The sequence below is a fragment of the Bubalus kerabau genome, chromosome 6, assembly GCF_029407905.1.
Source record: "Bubalus kerabau isolate K-KA32 ecotype Philippines breed swamp buffalo chromosome 6, PCC_UOA_SB_1v2, whole genome shotgun sequence".
NCBI classification, from domain to species: Eukaryota; Metazoa; Chordata; class Mammalia; order Artiodactyla; family Bovidae; genus Bubalus; species Bubalus kerabau.
In genome coordinates this window covers 87,875,711-87,899,612 of record NC_073629.1, presented here as the reverse complement: position 1 = coordinate 87,899,612, position 23,902 = coordinate 87,875,711, and the positions used below count along the sequence as shown (strand labels likewise).

Below are 23,902 nucleotides of genomic sequence, written 5' to 3'. Positions count from 1 at the left end.
AATGTATCCACAAAGCATCAGGCATCATGGGAAAACACATCAAGATGAACAGCTTTAGAATCTATGAACAATGAAACCAATTAAACTGAAGGAAGCTTACTTTCTGCAAACAAGTCAGGTCAGAATCTCGGCGAAAGATTTTATCCATGGGGACACTGCTGTTGGAAGAAATATGAAAACAAACCAATGAAACAAATACTATAAACACATTAGTTTTGTAATAAACTATCACTGATGCCATACATCACAATTTTATATTTAACTTGGGTTTTCCCTAAAATATAGTTTAATGAGAACACTGCAGATGTGCAACCCTCTCAAACCACAGCACATACCTCCGGGATAGCCTGTATTTTTCTATTATCCATCTTGTCTTTTCAAACACTAACTCCCACCGAGGTTCTTCTAACATCTGTTGTACTTCAAATTTATAAGGTAAACCTAGAACAGCATAAAGAAGCACATTTTTACCAACTATTTCTTGAATCTCCAATCTCCTTTTAATTACTTACAATTCCCATCAGTGTTTTCACAATCGCAACTTGGCAGACCCACTAAGCAGCACTTTAAACATAGGAGGCATTCATTAATTATGCATTGCCTGGTTGAACTCGGTCCATCAAGCCTATTAATGCCAAGCAATTAATAAAGAAAAGTAACAGTGCCATTTGCATGACAATTCTATGCAAAGAACTGTGACAGTTAAGATGATCATATAAATCATCATCCAAAGCAAGAGGCTTCTGGAGTCAAAGTGGGCACTTAGATGTACTTGCCAGAACCATAGGCTTAAACAGGGATTGATTTAGGCAAACCAAGCTATGTTCCATCCCAATGACTTTTTTTAAAACACAGATTATCAACACAGTGCTATAAGATAGGTAGCATTATTCCTATTTAACACATAAAACTGAGGCTGAGACGGGTTGAACAAGCTGTTTCCACTAGTAAAGCGAAGAGCTTGGATTTCACATTCCAGCAGTCTTGTCTGACTTCTAAGCCTACATTCATTCCACCTCCCTCTGTGTGCTGACCTAAGACTAGGCAGGGAGGGACTAGATTTAATTCTGGAGAGGCAGTAACTACACTTGAGTCACATAAACTCTGGAGGAAACAAGTCCAAAGGGTAGATATCACTTACATAAGTTAGAAAGGCAAAAATACCAAAAGATGAGCCTACTTAGAAATTTCTCATATATCCTTCAAAATCCCCATGTAGTTATATTTGTGGTATATTTAAAAAGCTCAGGTTATTCATTACCAAAGGCCAATACAATAATAGTAACACTAGTATAATGCTTATTACGTGCCAGGCTTTATATAAAAGTATTTTTCTTTAATTAATTAATTTGGCTGTACAGGGTCTTAGCTATGGCATCCAGGATACAGTTCCCTGACAAGGGGTTGGAACTGAGCCCCCTCCATTGGGAGCATGAAGTCCTAGCCACTGGACCACCAGAAAAGTCCCTAGAGGGGACTTTTGTATGGATTTTGTATGGATGTAAGGCCATTTACACAGCAGTGGCTACAGGACTAGAAAAGGTCAGTTTTCATTCCAATCCCAAAGAAAGGCAATGCCAAAGAATGTCTAAACAACTATACAATTGTGCCCATTTCACATGCTAGCAAGGTTATGCTCAAAATCCTTCAAGCTAGACTTTAGCAGTACACAAACCGAGAACTTCCAGATATATAAACTGGGTTTCAAAGAGGCAGAGAATGAGAGATCAAATTGCCAACATGCACTGGATCATGGAGAAAGCAAGGGAGTTCCAGAAAAACATCTACTTCTGCTTCAATGACTACACTAAAGTCTTTGACTGTGTGGATCACAACAAATTGTGGAAAATTCTTAAAGAGATGGGAGTACCAGACCACCCCTACCTGCCTCCAGAGACACTTTTATGTGGGTCAAGAAGGGACAGTTAAAACTGGACATGGAACAATGGACTGGTTCCAAACTGGAAAAGGAGTATGACAAGGCTGAATACTGTCATCCTGCTTATTTTACTTATATGCAGAGTACATCATGTGAAATGCTGGGCAGGATAAATCACAAGCTGGAATCAAGACTTCTGGGAGAAATTTCAACAACCTCAGATATGCAGATGATACCATACTAATGGCAGAAAGTGAAGAGGAACTAAAAAGCCTCTTGATGAAGGTGAAAGAGGAGAGTGAAAAACCTGGCTTTAAACTTGACATTCAAATGAAAATCATGGCATCTGGTCCCATTACTTCATGGCAAGTAGAAGAGGGAAAAGTGAAAGCAGTAACAGATTTCCTTTTCTTGGGCTCCCAGATCACTGCAGATGGTGACTGCAGCCATGAAATCAGAAGATGCCTGCTCCTTGCAAGGAAAGCTATGACAAACCTAGACAGCATATTCAAAAACAGAGACATCACTTTGCCAACAAAGGTCCATCTAGTCAAAGCTATGGTTTTTCCAGTAGTCATGTATGGAAATGAGAGTTGGACCATAAAGAAGGTTGAGCACCACAGAACTGATGCTTTCGAATTGTGGTGTTGGAAGAGACTCTTGAGAGTCCCTTGGAGTGCAAGGAGATCCAACCAGTTAAAGAAATCCAACCAGTAAAGGAAGTCCTGAATATTCATTGGAAGGACTGAGCTGAAGTTGAAGCTCCAATACTTTGGCCACCTGATGTGAAGAACTGACTCACTGGAAAAGACCCTGATGCTGGGAAGGACTGAAGGCAATAGGAGAAGGGGGTGGCAGAGTATGAGAAGGTTAGATAGCATTACTGACTCAATGGACAGGAATTTGAGCAAACTCTGAGAGACAATGGAGGACAGAGGAGCCTGGTGTGCTACAGTCCACAGGGTCACAAAGAGCCAGACTTGACTTAGCGACTGAATAACAACAATAAAGGCCACTTACATGAACTAGCTTGGAGAAGGGAATGGCAACCCACTCCAGTATTCTTGTCTGGAGAATCCATGGACAGAGGAGCTATAGTCAACGGGATTGCAAAGAGTGGGACATGACTGAGCGACTAAAGCTAACACCACATGAACTAGCAACCAGTATTATTCCCTTTTCTTTTTTTATGACACTGAGCCACAGAAAGGCTATATTAAATAATCTGTTCTTGGACTTATTCATACATAACTAGCAAGAGAGAGAGCCAGGATTTGAAGTCAGGCAGTTTGGCTCAAGATTATGTTCTTAACCTTTACATCATACTGCCTCTCAACTTGCATTTTTGCCATCATAAAGCTTTTCAAGTAAATAAAATGCCAGCAAATCAGAAGGTACTAGGGAAAAAAAAAAGAATCATAACTATACTTCCATACAATGCAAACATAATTTGTCAATATGCTCTAAAAAGGCTTTTTCTCTCCATTTTTTTTCAGGTATATGGAAGGAAAGAAGGGAACAAACAGCATGATGATAGCTGATTTTTTTCATTTTTCAATTCTCTTCCATTTTGTTTTCCCCCTCCAAGAACTTGAGTGACACATGATAGTACATAAGCTACTACACAAACTCCTTTTGTGATAACAATCATTTACTTGATATGTTTTGATTACCGAGTAAGCACAGGCTATAGCTATAATTGTAACTACCAACTTTAGACCTATTATTTACTAAGCACTTACATGCATTACTGACAGTCTCTACAATGCCCCATAAGCAAGGTAATCATTTTTTTTCATTTTACAGATGTGGCAAAGAATGAGCGATATTAAGTAACCTGCCCTAGGTAAAATAACAAAAGCATGTCAGAGCTGGGATCTGAATCCAGGTAAGCAACTCCTATTCTTAATGGAAGTAAAAAATGAGACCAAAATAGAGGTAAATAAATAAATGCATTTGCAGTCTGTGCTCATAAGAAAGAAAATACACACACACACACACTTATTATACATCTCTATTTGGTAATGAGTATTTTATAAATTAAAAAAAGGTACTAAACCAGTAAAAATTTCCTTTTGTACTGATTACTTTTGATAGGCTTATTATTTTTTAAAATTGAGGTATAAATTAATTGATAATATGCTATTTTCAAGTATACAGCAAAATGATTCAATTACACATATATGCACTGATTATTTTTATCCACTTAAGTGTCAGAATAAAACTAATCACTAAGTATATTTCCTGCCTATTACAAGTAGAGAAATGATTAGCCATCAGACATAAATTAATGAATAAATGAACAAACAAATAAATATGTCAAGCACCCAGTTCAAAGTACTGTAATACAAGGTATCATATGGCTTATGAGAAATTTTAATTAATTCTTGAACCAGAAGGTTTCCAAGAGGAGCAAAGGACCAAGGATTAAGACCTAATAAGCAGTGTTAACAATGGAAGAGGCATCTCTACTCAAGAGAACTTTCTGCAGTGCTGTTCACATGGACACTTGTGTGCTGTCTGACAGGCGCTTACGTGAGCCTCCAGCACTGGACCCGCTCATCTTTTGGGTGATTCCTTCTCATTTGGGGTAGTTTCTTCACACACAAGCATTGGTCTATATCTTGCTAAACACTAAATCTGAACCTTCTATACATCTCTGGAGTTTCTCCAAGTGGCATTCTGCTCTCTGGTACTCTGTCCTGCACATTTAGTTGCCCTGGTCTCCTTGGTCTTATCTCCATCATGTCAACTCAGAGTCAGCTAGATTCTGGGTGGGTTTCTCCTCCTTGTGCCATACCTGGAAGTTCTTTTAAAGTTAATAAGCCAGGGTAACTTGGGCTCGCTTTTATGCTTCCCATCTCTGAACAATCATATCCTTCACTGCTTGATGCTATAAATACCATTGTTTTCTTTTGTCCAGTTTTTCGGTTGTATCAGACAGGTCCTTGTTACTTCATTTTGACCAGAAGTAGGATTCTACGAACTAAATTTTAAATTTCATTTAATTCTAATTAATTTAAGCCATCATATGTAGCTACAGGTGAATGTATAAACAGCACAGTAGAGGTTCACTCCCAAAATCTAGCAGTATGTGATATTAAGACATGATTTAAACTGAGAACAATTTTACTGTGACTCTTCCTTTTGTAACTTTTTGTAAAATTATACTGGGGTAAAGAATGATACATACACATACACACACATATATATGTATGTGTGTGTGATATGTTCAAAATGGGCATTTTGGAAAAGTTAATGTCACTATTACTCATTCAATAAAACTATATAGAGCACTGACCACTTCTTACATGTAAGGCAACTGATTAGGTGCTACCGGAGATACAAAGATGTAGTTCCTGCTCTTTGGGGCTCACAGTTTAGTGAGACAGGCTACATAAATTATATTAAAAGATGAAAATAACCATGAAGGCAGGAAACAAATGTTGCAGGTGCACAAAGAACAGAAACTAATAGTAAATGAGATGGAGGGCAGTGGTGCTGGGGTCTTTACCACAGAAAGGGCATCCAAGTGACATCATTAGGAATGAAGAAATTAATTTATTAAATCTACATTACACCATGCGCTGGGCTAGAAACTGAGAGTAGAAAAAATGAGTACAATATAGTATCTACATTCAAGGAGCTCATGAGCTAATGGGAAAGAATATAATGTAGAGTGACAGCATCCAGATAGAGTCGAGTCAGTCTATACCTAATACCTAATACCATAGAGCAGTGGTATTAGGATGAAAAGAAAATATCCTAGAGATGTTAGCTGTTTCCTCTAATCTTTCACTTCTATCTGCATTCCCATCTTAAACATCCCTACTTTTCTTAGTCTAATTCCCTATCCAGCCAGAGCTGATTGGAACAGCAGTGGACGTAAGTCCCAAAGGAACTGAGTCATGGTGGGCTAAACCAACCCAAATTCTTTCTTGAGATAGATATAAAAATAAGCACCGTTGAGCCTAAACTCGGAGGTCATGGAGAGCATGTGGTAGGGTGGTCACTGTTCTTTTTATCTTTTTATTCATTTGAATGCCACTGCAGAGAAAGTGAAACTGCATTTACCAAAAAATGTTCAAGAAAACAGAAGAGGTTTTGCCTGTTCTGCTTCCTGCGGTGTCTCCAGGACCTCATATACACACTAGCTGGCTGTAAGTTATCACTGCATTGTAATGTTTTCGCCCAGTGGCCGTGGTAACAGTGGGGGCTTCACTGTAGGAGGAAATCATAAAAGGAAAGAGGCTGTACTACGTGGTGTGCGAACAGTGACTCCCTAGTTGAGGACACAGAGTTTTCCATCAAATTGCTCTGCCTAGGTATAAATTCTGTGATTTGTAAGATTCCAAAAAATGAAAGTAAAAGTAGAACTGTTTTTGTTGAAAACTTACGATAAGAGCCATCTGGGCTAATTTCATCACTTATAACCAGGCAGGTAATCTGAGAATAAGGTAAAGGATTATTTCGATTATAAGGACTAACAATCATCCCAATGAACTTTGCACCGCCTCTGGAGAAGTAACTCTACAATTAAAAAAAAAAGGTATAATTAGTTCAACTACATAAACTTAAAACTCAGTATTTAACCATACCAACATTTTATACACCTAATAGAGGAAAAGGGAATGCAAAGGTGTGTTAGAAACTTCACTTCCGAACAGCAACTAGATTAAATTTATTCCATACCCTAAACTCTTCAGGGCAAAATATGTCCAACCCAACCTGAAAAGATCACCTGGCCTACATAATCTACATTTTCCATGAATACATTTACAAATTTTATTCACTACCCTTCAGCTGTAATCTTTACCAATATGGTAACAAGTTACAATCAGTTGCCAACAGCGAAAACATCCAGATATCAAACATAAAACTGCAGAATAAAACAAAACTTTTTTCCAGAGATGCAAAATACATGATATTTCCAATTATTTCAGTTGTACCCAGTCTCTGTCCTAGTCAGCCCATCATTTTTAAAGGCTCTGGAAAGAATTATCACCGTACTGTAATGGCTTATCTGTATTAAACAAAATACATATATTACTCTTGTAATTACTTTGCTAGAAATGTTATTTCTAAGCATATTTAATTAATAGAAAACAATGAGAGGGGAGAGAATGTGCAATTATTTACAGACTGTATACACAAAGACCTATAAACACACCTGGTATTTGGCTTGAGTGTCAATATCTCGTAAGGAAGGATTAGGGTCAAAGGCAGGGTGAGAATGATACCATCCAATAACACTATAGCCCCTGACAGCCAAGGTTTCCGAGGCTTGTGTCTGTGAGACAGGATCCATCTCACACTGCAGTCCTGTACTCAGACTGTTACATGGTTCTGCTGCACAGACCTATAAAGGATTAATCCTTAAATGATTATACTGAAATCCTGTTAATTCTACACAGAATTCATACACAGGAACACAAACTTTTTAAAGCCAAGTCTTTTATTTATCTCTATCACAGGCAGCCTTTAACTTGCAAATGAAGTACTCTCCAAAAGTGTGACCGTATGCTAGGAACTCAAAATCTGTTTTTCTATTCAGACAAGTGAAGTGTTGGTCAGCCCATATTAATGTTTGTAAAAAGTCATTCAATGACCCCTATTATTTATGGTAATTTCTAGCAAATGATGCATACCAAGTTTCAATGATAAGGTGACCTCTTAGGAGTTAAAGCTTTTACTGGCGAAGGCAATATGGAACCAAGGCCTGGCAATGTTCCCTCCTTCTCGGTGGAGAAGGGAAACAGGTGTTCAATACATGGAATGTTCAGAAAACTCCAGGAACACATAACTTTGTTTCTCCTTTTAAAAAAAATATTTACTTATTTGGCTGCATCGGGTCTTAGCTGTGGCATGCAGGCTCTTTTGTGGCAGTGCATGACGCAGAGCATAGGCTTAGTTGCCCCGCAGCATGCGGGATCTCAATTTCCAGGCCAGGGATCAAACCTGAATCCCCTGCATTGCAAGGCAAATTCTTAACCACTGGATCACCAGGGAAGTCCCAGGGAACAAATAACTTTCTACATTCGCATATTCTCATTTATATCATAAAGTTTATATGTTAAATATCCACTGAAATCTATAAAAACACTTGGTATAGCAGCAAGACTAAATAATTTTTAAGATTTTAAGAGAAAACTTACCTCAACTATTTTATCAGCTTCTGAATATCTTCCTCCTAACAGACCAATCACTTCTGCCATAGAAACATGAGCATGCTAAAAGAAATACGAGATAGATTTAGTCCAAACATACAAACCAAATCCATCTGACAAAATACCAGAACAAATCTCACTTATCATAGGAGAGTCATTTACAGGTATGATAATTATACTTTTCTAAAATGAATTAACACAGTAGAGGAACCAGATGCTAGGCTCAGCATACACAGACTTAGGATTTAAGACCTATCTTTACTGCTGGCTAAGAAACTGAACCAAACATTTAAACACTCCAAGATGCCATTTTTTACATTTGCAAAATGAAGATACTGTTTTGCTCTCCCTACACAGGAAAGGTATCATAAGGATACAAAGTAAAACTACTCTGGGTCCTCCTATAGAAAAATACCATGAACACACACACAACTATTGGAGATCTCAGTAGTTTAGTGCAAAACAAGGAGCCTCCAAATTTTAAGAGTTGTGCTTTGTTGCAGATATCTAGAAGGCAGCAGACAAGGATACTAGGAAATTAAAATAGGGTTAATGATGAGAAACAGTCTGCAAAAACTCACATTAATTTATTTTCTCTAAAATATGGAAACATGCAATTGTTTGGCTTTTCTCCAAAAGAAAAGACTTATTTTTAGATTCCTTGTAAAAGAGGATAGTTAAGATCCAAAATACACGTCTTCCATACTCTCTCTTATGCCTGCAATAAAAATACACAAGAATGGAAATCAGAATAACTAAGTAAACACAATATAATATCCTTACCAAATCCATTATTAAAAGTGCTTCTGAAGCTACTTTCACCTGAAATGGCTCCTGAAATATAAAAAAAAAAAAAAAAAAAATGGGGGAGCATAAAAATAGAGATTTTATTCTAACTGGAATGTCCACCCTTTTCTCCTTTATCTATCACACTAAGTTCTCACTACCAACCAAGGCTCAGCACAAATCAGACTTTTAAAGAAATATATGTATAATTCAAAGCCCTAGCATGGAGAAATTCTTTCTCATTTTCTATCTGTATTACTCATCTGACCCTTAGTGTACCCTGCCTTATCCAACCTTTCATATACACATGCCTTGCACACATAGAAAAAGAATATTTCATGCCAGAGAGGAGGGTATTATTTATGGTCATTCTGTGATGAATGAATAATACCTGCTTTTCTTCACTGAAAAAATTACAAGGTATCAGTTGGAAGGGATCAAATGAGCTGGAAAAGGAAAAAGAAAAGACAATCATTCCTAATACAATTTCAATAACATAATTTATTAACAAATTTGGAAATGTATACCAATAATCTAAACCTAAATTCTGTCCAAGTGGAAAAATAATAAACTAGGAGAATTTATGATATAACCCTTTGGAAAGAAGCACGGTTCTTTTGGACTTGACTAAAAATTTGAGAAACAACAGGACCTTTGAGAAAGTAATTTTGTTGTCTTAATTTCTTTCAACACCCAAAGAGAACATTATAAATGGCCAGACGTGTCCTACACTGAAAGCAGGTTTCAATGGAAACCTAACTCTGACATAAGATAGGAAAGGAAGTTCATGATAGACGTTTCTCAGAAACATCTCTGTCAGTACAATGTGTTCAGGATAAAGGAAGCACTCAGTAAATCTTTGCTGAATGAATAAATGACAAACAATTCTGTTAAAGAAATTAATGTATATACAAAGTTCTATGGTAGACTCATCTTTTAAAATGAAGTATAAAAGATGGAAAGAGGGCCACCTAACCAAAGCTAGACACAAAAACATGTATAAATATGAGAGAAATATTAGAAAGGCTTTGACCAATAAAGAATTGAGGTTTGAGAAAAATAAAAACTGTTAGGCTACATCCAGAGAAAGCAAATAAACAAGGAATATGTTCATGTTAACAACTGGAAAAGAGCAGAACTATTTAGTTCCTATTCTACCAGAGACTTAGTGCTAGGAGATGAGACACTTTGTTTTGCTGAATACTATATTCCAAACACTGAGAACAGTAGGCATTTAAAAAGGGTTTGCTGAGTGAGGAAGATGTTCAAATTAGAAAGTGCTTAATCAACGCAAATAAAATGAAAAAAAAGTCAAGAGAGTTAAGAAAATAGAAACAAAGCATTTACATCCTAGAGCACTTTGAAGAACCATCATGCGAAACCACCATCAACACTTTTTGAGGCACTGTAGAGAATGGAAAATTACTGGAGGACTAGGAATAGGCAATTACTGGGCCTGTTTTCAAAACACCAAAAAAGCAGCAGAGGAAAATTCTAGAAAGGGTTATTTAACACTACTTTGCAAGCCTTTAGCAAGTGAGGAGGTGACTAAGAATAATGGGCTTATGAAAATATAAGTCATGATAGATACACCTAAATTTCACTTTTGATAGCAGATATGCTAGAAACTAGCAGACTCATAAAGACTCAAATATAGTTATTAAATGTAAGCAAGACATCTGCTATGATTATTCTTCTGCATATGATGAAGAGTGGGTTAATTGGGTTAATTGTGGTAATATATAGCTGATTCAACAATGACGTCTGAGGTTCACATTTCAGTTTAACATTTTAATCAGTGATCAATGGTGGAAAAGGCAAGCTTATTGAAATGTTGATGATTCAAAGCTACGAAGACTAATATGAAAAAAGTGGATCTGGATTCAAAAAGATCCTACCTGGAAGAATGACTTGAAAATTACAGTATGTTTCACATTTAGATTCAGAAAATCAAATGTCTGGACATGAGATGAGGAGTCCTAGTTTATGGATGACTGTAGCTTATCTCATTTAATTTATTCTCACAACAATTCTAAAGTTTGATTTTAATTTTTAGAGAGGTGATATACAATGTAATGATTAGGAACACGGATTCTTAAGCCTTAATGCCTGGGTTAAATGACACCACCACCATTAACAAGCATGGGCAAGTTATATAACCTCTTTGTGCCTCTCAGTCTCATTTATAAAATGGGAATGATTATATTAACTACTTCACAGGGTTGTTATGAGGATTAAATGAGTTAATATATATGATATGCTTAAAACAGCTAACAGTGCTGTTAAAGTTATTATTTTATAAATGAGGACCTAAGGCTTATAAAGGCATTATGTAACTTACCCAGGAACATCTAACTGCTGAGTGTTAGGGCTCTTTCCACTGAAAATAACCAAGAGGTGTTCCTGGATATCTTGTTTTAAAAGGGACACTTGACAAAACTACAGTCTATTTCATGGGTCATCTGCAGGAAGTGAGGGTCTAGAAAATCAAGGCATTTAATTTATACAGTGACCCTTAATGTTACAAGCTAAATATTTTATATTATTAAAAAAAAAGAGAGAGAGAGAGCCTCACTAACATTCAGCACCAACCAAAGAGGGAACTAGTCATTTCATGAGGTTACTGGTTTATAATGTCTAAGGAGCTAAATAACCACCTGTCATAAACAAGGCCCTCAAAACATATGTTGGATCCTATGTTTATTGAACATGAACAAATTAAAACTTTTGTTTACGGTCTCCCAAATTAACAATCAGTGAAATAAAAAAAAATTTAACTTTCAGCAGTATTTTTAAACTTAATAAGTGAACAACATAATGCTGCAACATCAGATATTCCTTCTATACATTTTCTAATCATTTATGATTATTAACAAAATCACACTTGCATAATGTCACATTATACCTTTTTGTTGGTCTTGGTACTTTTGAAGGTTTACTAAGTTTGCATTTTTCCTCTTCTCTTCTTCTTGCCAACTCCTCAGCAGAGAGGTGCTTAAAAAAAAAACAAAAACCCACCATTTGATCAAAGCATCCATCAACCACTGAAGGGAGAATTAATAAAGAGACATCACAGCATAAAGCTACCGTGCACCGATTCCGCAAAGACGATGCCTGGCTCTGCCTCACACTAGCTGGGTGACTCTGGTCAAGTTACTGAAGCTTTCTGTGTTTGTTTTCCTCATCTTTAAAATGGGAACAATAATAATAACAACGCTATGATGTTACTGTGAAGACTAAATGAATTAATGTTTGTGAAATACTGACAGTAGTGTCTAATGTAGTAAATCCTACATAAATATAAAATAAAATAACTCTCATTTCTTATCTACTACCAGTCTTATTGGGTTTCCCAGGTCGCACTAGTGGTACAGAACCCGCCCACCAATGCAGAAGATGAGAGTCATGGGTTTGATCCCTGGGTTGGGAAGATCCCTGGAGCAAGTCATGGCAACCCATGGACAGAGGAGCCTGGTAGGATACAGTCCATGGGGTCACAAAGTCGGACACGACTGAAGCGACTAAGCACACACTCACGTATCAGTCTTATACTCCAGCCCATATGAACTACACACCTTTTCCAGACTATACCTGGTATTTTCCAATGTCTGGTACATGTCTGTACCTTTACTTATATGTCTCTCAGCCGAGAGTCCCTCATCTACATTTCCACATTGTGAGATTCTCTTGCTCATCCTTTAAGTCACAGATGAAACATCACATCTTCTGTGAAACCTACCCTGTTAGGTCAGTCTTTTATTTCTTGGAACCAATTTGATGGAACTCACCAAAGGTGTTATCTTTCTTACTAGAAATGTAAATTCCTTCAAGGCAGGGCCCATGTGTCACTAATTGCTGTGCCTAGAATAATGCTCAGGTGTGAGGCTGGGGGCAGGGAATGGGGAAGAGAGAAAGAAGAGAACTAACATTTATTGAGTATCTGGTATATGCAAGACTTACCGAGTACCGAGTATTAGGACCTTCATACATTTTATTTCATTTAATTCAACCTTTGAGGGGATTATAAATAAAACCCTGAGATTCGATACAGTTACCCAATGTAACAAAGCCAGTAGTACACATACATTCTTCCCATTTAACTGCACTGGTTGTTCACAGATTATATAGTCATAGAAGGTGTGCGTGTGTGCACGCATGTATATACATAATTCACTGCCTATGTTTCTTTATAGAACTGTAATTTTTGTTAGTAGAAATAATACTTCAATATTTGTAATTCAATTTATGTCTAATGCTCTGAACAACATTTTAATTGGTATATCAGAACATCATTCAAGAACTGTTTACTGAAATGAACAGGGCACAACTCTCCCTGGCACGTTGACAGATATTCTGGAGCTAAAGACCAGAATATTGGGACAGATAATTACAGTTCTGAAAATCAGTCAAACTTCTAGTTAACTGCATCCTCAATATCTTTTTCTTTGTTGTTTATTGATTACTTTTAGACAAATAAATTAACACGGGAAAGAGATCTATACATGTAGACATATAAAACAAGTATAATATATGTGACATTAAAGATACACAAATGTATACTGACAAAACAACTGTTACTTCTGAGTCATCTGAAAGGATCAAAGCTACCTCAAACGTCTGCCCTTCCAAATCTCTCGCATCACACCAATTTCCCCAAGGGGCTCGGACTCTGCGCCTCCTTGTGCGCTGTTATGGAATTAAAAATAAAGCAAAAGGTAACAAGATTAGCTTGGAGAAATCACAGCACATTCATATATAAAACCAAAATGATAATTTCCTAAACATCAATTTCTCCATTAAATTACTGTAATCCCTGATTGGCAATGCCTGACTATATTTTATTAATTTATGTTCAATAGTTAGCATTTGGCTCAAAAATAAGTAAGTAATGATCTTTGAAATTTTATTCTGATTTCTCCTTTAATTTTCATTTCCTTTCACCATATGGGAGTTACAACTGTAGGAAAAGAGTATTATTTAGGGCCAAGAAGAACCACCACAAAAATGACTTCATGGTAGAAAACTAGAAACAGCACACAGCCAGAGGTATAATAATGAAAACTAGAAGCAAAATAACTGTATCTCAGACTTATGAATATGTATGACTAGCACCAACTCCAGCAACTGCACATGAAAACATTCTCTCCTTAAAAAAAAAAAACAAAAAAACTAGGGTAGACACGTTTTATACCCTAAATACTCTGAGCAAAAAAACCTGCTCTTTCATCTTCTATTCTTTTCTATTTACCTTACCCATTACCAATTTCACCTATTTTATTAGTAAAGCCCTGGAGAAGGAAATGGCAACCCACTCCAGTATTCCTGCCTGGGAAATCCCACACAGAAGCCTGGTGGGTTAGAGTCCACTAGGTCGTAGAAGACTCAGAGACGACTTACCAACTAATCAACAGCAACAATTAGCAAAAGCCAACAAGACCACAGCATGACTCTGCCTTTTGGGAGACTTGTTGGATCACCTATTTTTAAAATAAGATGCATGCATTGTAAAACACTGTAAAGCTCGTTGCTGTTTAGTTGCTCAGTCATGTCTGACTGTTCTGCGACCTCACAGACTGCAGCCCACCAGGCTTCTCTGTCCATGGGATTTCCCAGGCAAGAATGCGGGAGTGGGTTGCCATTTCCTTCTCCAGGTGATCTTCCCGACCTAGGTATTGAATCCACGGCTCCTGCAATGGCAGGTGAGTTCTTTACCACTGAGCCATGTAAAACTATGGAAGCTTGTAAAACTCATTAACCTCAAGAATTAAAAAAGACTAAAATATTTTTAACAGCTCTCCGAAAAGCTAAATCTTATGGAAAGAATTTTAAACAAACAAAAAGAAAATGGAAACAAAAAAAGAGCTTAAATGTATGGTTTTTAAAAGATATGTTAGATACGGATATCAAAATGAAGCAGTCTAAGACCACTGTAAAGCAAAACATCATGCTTCTGTGTAAAGTTTGTGAATGATTTTTAGATTTGGGGGGTTTGTTTTTTGCCTATAAATTAACATTAAACTGAATGGAAAGAGAAAAGTGAATGGCTTGGGTGAAAGAAAACATCTTCTTCTACTAGATGGCCATTTGTTAAACAGGTGAAGAGAAGTAGGCACAGCCTACTCAACAGAGCATCATTCAGTGAACACCCCATCATTCAGTGAGCCACGGGGCAGCTTACCATAGACTGCAGGCGCTGGGCAAGCTGGTATGCTTCTACTGTGTCTTTTCTGTCTCTGATTCGTACTTTGTCAACTGGTTGTGGCCTGTTATATACAGCCTGTTCTATTGGAATCCAGAAAAAAACAAAACAATCTATTATTTTGTAGAATTATTTGTCCAATAGGAAGACACATCTACAATTATAAGCCAATTTCTAAGTTTCTTTTTAAGTATCGGTGTTTCTATCTTATTCCACAATACACATCTGATGTGCTACCTGGTAGTTCTCACACGCAAGTAATGCTGTTTTCATAAGGAAATCTCAGTAAAATGAAACATTTAGGAAATGGCTCATTTGTTTAATTTCTGATTAAATGAGTTTAGCCCACTTTGCTAATTTTGGTATTCTAATACAGTAAACATGATTTCACTTTTCTTTGCGTGGCTATGGCATCTTAGTTTTCCTATAAAGCCATTCCTGGTACTTTGCTTTGGGCAAGAAAAGACACTAAAATGAAGGACAGACCCCAGGGAAGACTATAAATTCTATCTATCTCTACATGAAATGAAATAATCTCTGGTAGGAAGTTTTCTGGTTGTCTTTTCATAGACACAGAACACAGAATATACTCCACTCAAACCATGGGTTACAACATTCTAATTAACTTATCACTTTCCAACTATTATAACTATTATCTTTCTTCAAAATTATGTCATGTTAATTCAATAAAAGGGCAGAATACATTAAAAATATGCATGACTTTACATTTGAGAAAAACTAGGGTGAAAGAAACTTTCTACCACAAAAAATATTTTGGCACTTTTATTACATTTAGGTATAAAGGCTCATAAATTATTTTATTTAAATACTGCTAGATAATATGTCTAGCATTAATACAGTATTTCCAAATTAAATGGGCCTTATTGGACTTTTCATAAAATTTACTTTTACTTGATAAAGAACTGCATCCTTAAATCATTTCTACTACTTAATATTTTTTCCTTTAAAAGCACCAATTTTGACTGCAGGTTAAAAGGAAATATAGTTTATCAACAGAAATCTGTTTTAAAACAAAATATCAATACATTTATTCTATAACATTAGAGCACCTTTCTCTATCAATCACCTTTCTCTATCAATACTAAATCTCCTTGAATTCTGACTATCAAAGAAATTAATGGGTGCTGTAAGGATAAAAAACGTTGAGTAAAAGATGTTGTTGGGTTTTTATTTTTACCACATCCAAAATTGATTGCTCCTATCAACTCGAGGTATGTATGAATCCGTCCAATACAATTAACATCCCCACAGTTCTTCAGGCCAGGACGTACTGAGGTCTTATTTAAGTATTTCGGTTTGCATATCTCCCTAAGAGACAGAAGTACAATTATTTTGGATAAATAAAAACATAAAAGAAGACTTCTGAGGGAAACTTTTAATACTTGAAATATTTTTTAAATGTACCCTCTTCTCAATATGTAACTGTGTAGTAAATACAATGCTAATACATAATACCCAAGTGTACTTTTTTCTGAAATGAAATATTTTTCAATGATACACTCATTAACAAGTACAGTGTGACTTTTATAAGTATCATTTCTTTCCCAACATTAAACTCCATAGATCCCAGGACTTTGAAGTTAGAAGCATATTTATCTACAGACCCAAATGCAAGCCTGTCTTTGAATAAAAAGGGCACATTCGTAATATGTTGAAAATGCTTAGTATTAGACATTCCAATTTTTAATACATTGCTTAGGTTCATCTACTTTAACTTTGCTGGACAGCATCTTTTAATTACAAGCTACCTTATAAATGCTTAAAAGTTATATATTAGTTTTAATCATTATGCCAGTAACATTAAGTGCTCTCAGTGGAAAACAGATACTATATTCCATGCTAAAGAATCAAGAAACACCCAAAGACTGAAAGAAAGAAGAGGTTTACAAAATAAAACAATTACTAAACACTCTGGTCACCTGATATGAAGAGGTGACTTATTAGAAAAGACCCTGATGCTGGGAGGGCTTCCCTGATAGCTCAGTTGGTAAAGAATCCGCCTGCGATGCATGAGGCCCTGGTTCGATTTCTGGGTTGGGACGATCCACTGGAGAAGGGTTAGGCTACCCACTCCAGTATTCTTGGGCTTCCCTTGTGGGTCAGCTGGTAAAGAATCTGCCTGCAATGCAAGAGACCTGGGTTCGATCCCTGGGTTGGAAAGATCCCCTGGAGAAGAGAAAGGCTACCCACTCCAGTATCCTGGCCTGTATACAGTATACAGTCCATGGAGTCACAAAGAGTTGGACTTGACTGAGTGATTTTTCACTTTCAGTTTTCTCACTGATGCTGGGAAAGATTGAAGGCAGGAGGAGGGGACAAAGGACGAGATGGTTGGATAGCATGACCAACTCAATGGACATGAGTTTGAGCAAGGTCTGGGAGATGGTGAAGGACAGGGAAGCCTGGCATGCTGCAGTCCACGGGGTTGCAAAGAGTTGGACATGACTGAGCAACTGAACGACAACTAAATATACTTAACATACTACGCTAGATGGTATAACATTAAGTCTTAGTAGTGGAACTTAGTAAGAGTAGCAAACAATTACTGAGTACTTATAACAGATGCCACACTAAGGGTTATATACAACTTTACAAAGTAGATTTTATTATTCTTACTTTTGAGATGAAGAAACAAGAAGGTAAGAGAAATTAAAGCACTTTGTTAAGGAAGTGACAGGATTCACAGACTTTATAAACTGAGTGTTCAGATATATTACATAACATAGGAATTCCTTAATCTTTATACTACAAATATATATTTTGTGTCCTACATATCAGGCACTGTTCTAGGCACAGATACAGAGATGAATCTGAAGTTCCTGAAGTTTCAGACCTTACATTCTAGTAAGTCAATAAATGAATTAATATATACTGTATTGTCAGGTAGCAATAGCATTAGGAAGACAGAATAAGAAGGATAAGGGGATACAGCAGGGCAGAGAGGCACAGACTATTTTAGATAGGGTGGTTCAGGGAAGACCTAACCAGAAACCAAATTTAAAATCATAAATTCTGAAGGTCAGTGAGGGTAAAAAGTATTGATAATCTGGGATGTGGGAGGATATCAGAAGTTCCATTAAAAAAGTGGGATTTCAGTGTGTCTTGCGTGGAAAGTACACACACTACACAAATGAAGGCAGGACAGCTGGAATGGGCAGGGTATACCCAGCTACCAAAAAACTATGAAACTATAAACTGTATTGGTCTAATTAAAGATTACACAAATCAGAAGGCTTTAAACAAAGAGCTTAGTATTAGTACAGCACTGAACAAATGGTAAGGCCTCTAGAAATATCTGTTTATGATATAATGATGATTCATTCTTTCAATCTGTCTCTGTATTCCAAGCATTGTTCTAAGCAGGAGGGACAAAACAATTAACAATGAACATGGAGCCTATATTTATCATTGGGGTGGGGAGAGGGGAGACAAAACACCAATAAAAATATAGTATTTTCAGTGGTAAAAAGTTCTGTAAGATATATAAAATACAGGGTAAGAGAATGAGAGGGAGGAGATATGTGAGCTATTGTAGACACAGGGTAGAGAAAGAAGGCGTCTAATCTCCCTTGAGCAGAACTGAAAAAGAAGAGGAAGTGAGATTCACCAAAATCCAGTGGGGAAAAACATTCAAGGCTGTGTGAAAAGTCAGTCAAGGCCCAGAGTGTTAAGTGTGAAAAGTAACGGGTCAAGACTGCGTTCTCTGGAATTGCCTCCACCTAATGTGACCTGGAACCAGCTCTGTTCCCTCTCTCAACCTCATTTCTCTCATCTGTAAAATGAGGACAAGGCTGTCAAAGAGGACTAGAGATAAATACAATGTGGGGCATTTAGTACATATTCAATGATACTGGTTACTATTTTAATAAAATAGCCCCCTAAACAGGGAGTCAACTGCATGCGCTTTTATGGAAAGGATCTTCTAGCTACAAACAAATCTAGCAAGGCTTTTTTTATCTTTAAAACTTGAACTCTTCCATTTTTTTTTAACACCGCCTCCAGTCTCTAAATACTCCATTCTATTTCTGAAGAGAATAGGTTTGAGTTCCTGTTCAAAACATTTCTTTTTGCTTTCATACTGTTCGGCTAAATCATCATACTGAAACAGCAATATTTAACTGGTTTCATGAACTAAGGCTATGATATTAGGAAACTATTGCCATATAATTTATGCTACCCATATAAATTATTCTGCCTGTAAATCCAAAATTCAAAGTAACAAGTGAAATTTGATTAAAGTTACATTAAATTCTTTGATAATTTACATAGACACTTTTGATTTAGTCATTATTTTGAAGTACTTCAATTTGGCCATTCAATGCTCTTATTTCCAAAAACAAAATTAGATACCAAGGGAGATTTAATTTAATTTGTCTGTTTTAAGTGTGAACTAGGCAATGTAGAATAACGGAAAGAGTGATTTACAGAGTTCAGACTTGCGTTGAAGTCCTTCTTTTGTCAACAACTGGTCTGTATAATCCAAGGCAGCTCCCTAACCCTCTCCTGACCTCAAGCTCATTCTATCAAAGAGAGAAAATACCACCTGCCTAGTTTACAGGATTGTTCTGAGCAATAAGATACAGAAAAGCTCTCTGTAAACAATAAAACACTATGTAAATGTCAGGAGTGGTTCCTTATAGGTATTCTTTTACTTTGATACCACCCTCACTTAGCATTTTCCCAACCTCAATCATTTGCAAAATAACCAAGAGTTAAGAGCAAGAAAAAAAAATTTTTTTTTTCTTTTTGAATAGGCCTTTCTTTAGATGTCAAAATGCTTAATATTATGTGGGTAAAATGAAAGTTACTGATTTAACAAGCCTGGTTTTTTCCTTTGATAATCTTCCTAGGTCAGAACAGAAGCCCTCTGTAAAGATGGCTCTACACAATTTTATAGCTCCTGAAGCAGTAACAATCATGAATGTTTGATGTCTTAAACTATTACGAAAAATGCAAATCACTTTCACAGCACTTAAGCTAATAAGGTGGGAAGTTTTTTGGCTTGTTCCCCATCCCTCACTAAGTAATTCAAATAAAAGGTACTGACAATTTAGAGGGTAAACTGAATATATAAAAAAATTCCTATATTCTGATAAAGGAATTATTAACACATTATGTCACAGGTTCAAAGTCAAAAGCACTTAAGGCAGATTTTTAGAATAGCTTCTGAAATCAAGCCACATTAAATGATACTATCCTTGTCACCAAAGTTTTCTCTTTGTACTTCAAAGTACACCATAAACTAAGATAGACATTCTTCCCCTCTTCCAGTTCAGTAGTGTTTTCTATATCTTCCTAACATTGTCCTACAAAACTGCTTTTTAAGGTAATGATTTATCCCTTTTCTTTTAGGACCACAGACTCTAATAAAATAACAGACAGATGGGTTAAGACAGCTATAGATGACAACATTTCCCAAAACTTTCAAACGGTTTCACTATGAGAAACCAAGTCTTGCCTACTGAAATGTATTAATATGTTAAAGCTCTCTAGAACACTAGGACTGTAAAATAAAAAATTCTGCATAGGCACACGTACATACTTTAGAGTAGCATACGCTTTAAAATAGCATCTAAAATACAATTTTTCCTTACCACTGATCCAAAATATAATTCCTAATTTTCAAATAGCGTTCTGGTGTTTTAGCTTGGCGCCCCTCAAAAAACTCAGGAATTGCTTGTTTTTCTTCTTCTTGAATGATATTTCTATCAACTTCTATTTCTTGTTCTGGTGGCTTAAGCTCTTCTTCCTCTTGGCTTTCCTCCTCCATTTGGCAGGAGGAATGAAAAAGCAATTCATTATCACTCAAGTCTTTCTGAACTTCACAAGGCTCTGGAGAAGGCAACTGTCTGGCATCATCTGTTATTCCATTCCCATGATGTTTATCACAGTTCTTCATCAGCTTATCACATTTCTGATCATTTAATTCAACTAATTTTTGGTCACTGGTATTGTAATTTTCAGTCCAAAGTCTAATTCCTGAGCTTGAAAGTGCTTCCATCTCACCTTGCTTTATATTCTGAAGATAATCCTTGGAAGATTTAGAAATGGGATCTTCTTGGCTGTCAGAAACCAGTGCTTTACTGGTTTCAGGTCTTTTATTATTAGAGATGTCTAACAAGAGAACACTGCTAAGATCCTTTTGGGGAACTTGAGAAGTCAATTCATCAGTCTCATCTGTGATGTCTACTTCTTCATCATCGGATAACTTTTCAATTTTTACAGCATTCAAGTTGGGATCAGCACGTCCCCTTAAACCTGATGGTGTCCATGCCTTTGTCCCTTCATCTTCATTTTTCATCTGGAAGCCACTGCTATTCTTCTGATTTGGTGTTTCCTTTTCTGGACCATCTAATTTTACCTTATTAAAAATCAAGATAAAATCTCCATAATATTAACATTTTAAAAATGCAATCATTGGCACACACAAAAAATAAGATACAAAGTTATTAAACTGAGTACATGTCAATGGTATATCTTTACTGTGCTTTTTTCTGAAGGGTTTACAACTACATTTTAAATGTAAAAGATCATCACTTCAAATTTCCATATTTGACTCATTCATGGTCTGGTGACTTTTATTAATCAAATAATGATGACCTACTATTTAATTTTCAGTACGAAGCTTAAAATGGGAATCTGGCTCAGATCAACCATAGAGAATTAACCAAAAACCATCATACAAGGTATATTTAAGATAATGTGAAGGCTTATTTCTCAGAATATCTGATACCTCAGCAGATCATTTTCTATAATGCTAAAAACTCCTTTTAGTTAAAGGAGTCTATCTCACATATATTTACTGAGTAAATTAAAATCATCTTTCATTTAAATATAAAAACAAGAGAAACAAACTGGCTTTTGCACATTCATTTAATGTAGCTATAATATTATAGAGCTTATAATTTAAGACATGAAACTATCATATCTGCTATTATAAACATAAATATGTTGTAATGCAATAGGAAAAGAAAATGAATGCTAACGAGTATGTATGATTTGAAATAAAATCTTTGTTACATATAATTTTGAAAAATCTTGCAAATGACTAACACATCCAAGACATAACAGCTCCTGAAAAGAGATTATGTATAGATCCTTTATCACAACAGACTCTGAGAATACTGCATTGTAGTTAACTGGCTTACTATGTAGAGGAAAAGGAAAGGGTAGCAGGAGGGAAAATGAAATTTGGACATTTAGCTTGAAATGGCCTTTAACAATCTATTTATTTGAAGTCTCTCATTTTTAGCTTAAAATTTCTGACAAAATTTTGCACTGTATTTCATTATATATTAATATTTTTTTTAATATTAAAATGTACCCTTTCATCTCAAGCCTCTGAGTAAAACTGACATTGCAAGAAGTCCTGCACACACCAGCACGGCTAAGAATAACTAAATGAGGCTTATTCTGTCTCGTAATACCTTGACCTTAGTAGGCTGTCTGGAAAATGCTTTTGCTGATTAAAAGAGGGAGCAGACTGATTGATTTATAATAAATTCATTCCATTACTTACTTCCTATGACCAAATGACACTAAATTAGATAAGTCTTGTATATAGGGTAAATCTTTGAACAACAGGGGGTTAGGAGCACCAACCCTCCATACAGTTGAAAATCTGCATATAACTTAAAGCTGGCCTTCCCTTTATGCAGTTCCTTAGCATCTGCAGTTCCACATCTGCAATTGCACCTCAGTGGATTGTGCAGTGCTGTATTACTGACTATTGAAAATAATCTACATATAAGTGGATCAGCTCAGTTCAAGCCTGTTTTGTTCAAGGGTCAACCCAATTTACATGAAAAGAAAGCACCAAATTTCACTTAAGACACTTTCAAATTCTATATAATTATGCTTCCAGTACTCAAGCAGAACATATTAGAAAAATTCTAAATATCAGAACTACATGGTTGAATACAACACAAATTACTTTCAAGACTAAGGAACTAGACTGTAACTGTACATTTTTGAACACTGCAATTTATTAGAGTTTTCAGACAGTTCTTCATAATAATTGTACAAGTTTCATTGCTATTAAAAAGATTTTGGAATCATGTTAGCATTTTTGGCCCCTAAGCTCTAATAATTCTTAAAAGTTTAATGCAAATATTTAAAAAGGAAAAAAATTTTCCAGGAAGCAATGAACTCTAAGGTTTTCTCTTTGGAATACTATTTGCTTTATAGGATGTTTTTGAGCAACTAATAATTTGCCCTATTTAACTGCATGAAATTAAGTGGAGTAATATAATAATACCAATTTAACAGCAATACTCAATACATTGAAGATATGCCTTGAGATTTTTGAAGACAAACATTTATAGGGTACTTTATGGGTATAAAATATTTTCACTATAAACACTTTGAACATTAAGACTTTAATGCCAGGTGGCACCAGTGGAAAAGAACTCTCCTGCCAATGCAGGAGATGTAAGAAACATGGGTTCAATCCCTGGGTTGGGAAGATCCCCTGGAGGAACCCACTCCAGTATTCTTGCCTGGAGAATCCCCACAGACAGAGGAGCCTGGCGGACTACAGTTTATAGGGTCACAAAGAGTTGGACATGACTGAAGAGACTTAGCATGTATGCAAGCATGCCTGAATTAAAGAACTATTTATGCTTATTAATTTTATTTATTTTAAATATGATCACTAGGATATTTTTATCCTGCTTACCTTATTTTTAAAGTACTGTCTCGCATAACTCTTCACTTGTAAAACAGTGCGACTTTCAATTAGCTTTGCAATTTTGGTCCACCTTCGGCCAAATTTAGCCTATGTTATCAAAATGGAAAGGAAATGGTTTTTGATTAGCTTAATTAACATTCCAAATTACTGCCATATTAAAA

At 36.0% G+C, this 23,902-nt stretch overlaps 1 protein-coding gene across 7 annotated transcripts in view; it reads right to left on the bottom strand.

The window, feature by feature from the left end:
* The window catches only part of MYSM1 (Myb like, SWIRM and MPN domains 1), a 41,919-nt gene that overhangs the window by 5,870 nt on the left and 12,147 nt on the right, over nucleotides 1–23,902 (bottom strand). For 6 of the 7 annotated variants that reach the window (XM_055585708.1, XM_055585709.1, XM_055585706.1 and 3 more), the window contains 13 exons: nucleotides 23,730–23,828; nucleotides 20,647–21,413; nucleotides 16,230–16,360; nucleotides 15,011–15,114; nucleotides 13,441–13,518; nucleotides 11,738–11,826; nucleotides 9,224–9,278; nucleotides 8,830–8,880; nucleotides 8,035–8,109; nucleotides 7,050–7,238; nucleotides 6,277–6,409; nucleotides 336–441; nucleotides 101–158 (listed from right to left, as the gene is read on the bottom strand). In XM_055585708.1, the coding sequence (XP_055441683.1) occupies nucleotides 101–158; nucleotides 336–441; nucleotides 6,277–6,409; nucleotides 7,050–7,238; nucleotides 8,035–8,109; nucleotides 8,830–8,880; nucleotides 9,224–9,278; nucleotides 11,738–11,826; nucleotides 13,441–13,518; nucleotides 15,011–15,114; nucleotides 16,230–16,360; nucleotides 20,647–21,413; nucleotides 23,730–23,828 (1,935 nt within the window). The remainder of the gene's footprint in view (nucleotides 1–100; nucleotides 159–335; nucleotides 442–6,276; nucleotides 6,410–7,049; nucleotides 7,239–8,034; nucleotides 8,110–8,829; nucleotides 8,881–9,223; nucleotides 9,279–11,737; nucleotides 11,827–13,440; nucleotides 13,519–15,010; nucleotides 15,115–16,229; nucleotides 16,361–20,646; nucleotides 21,414–23,729; nucleotides 23,829–23,902) is intronic. The other variant, XR_008715965.1, reaches the window with a different exon arrangement.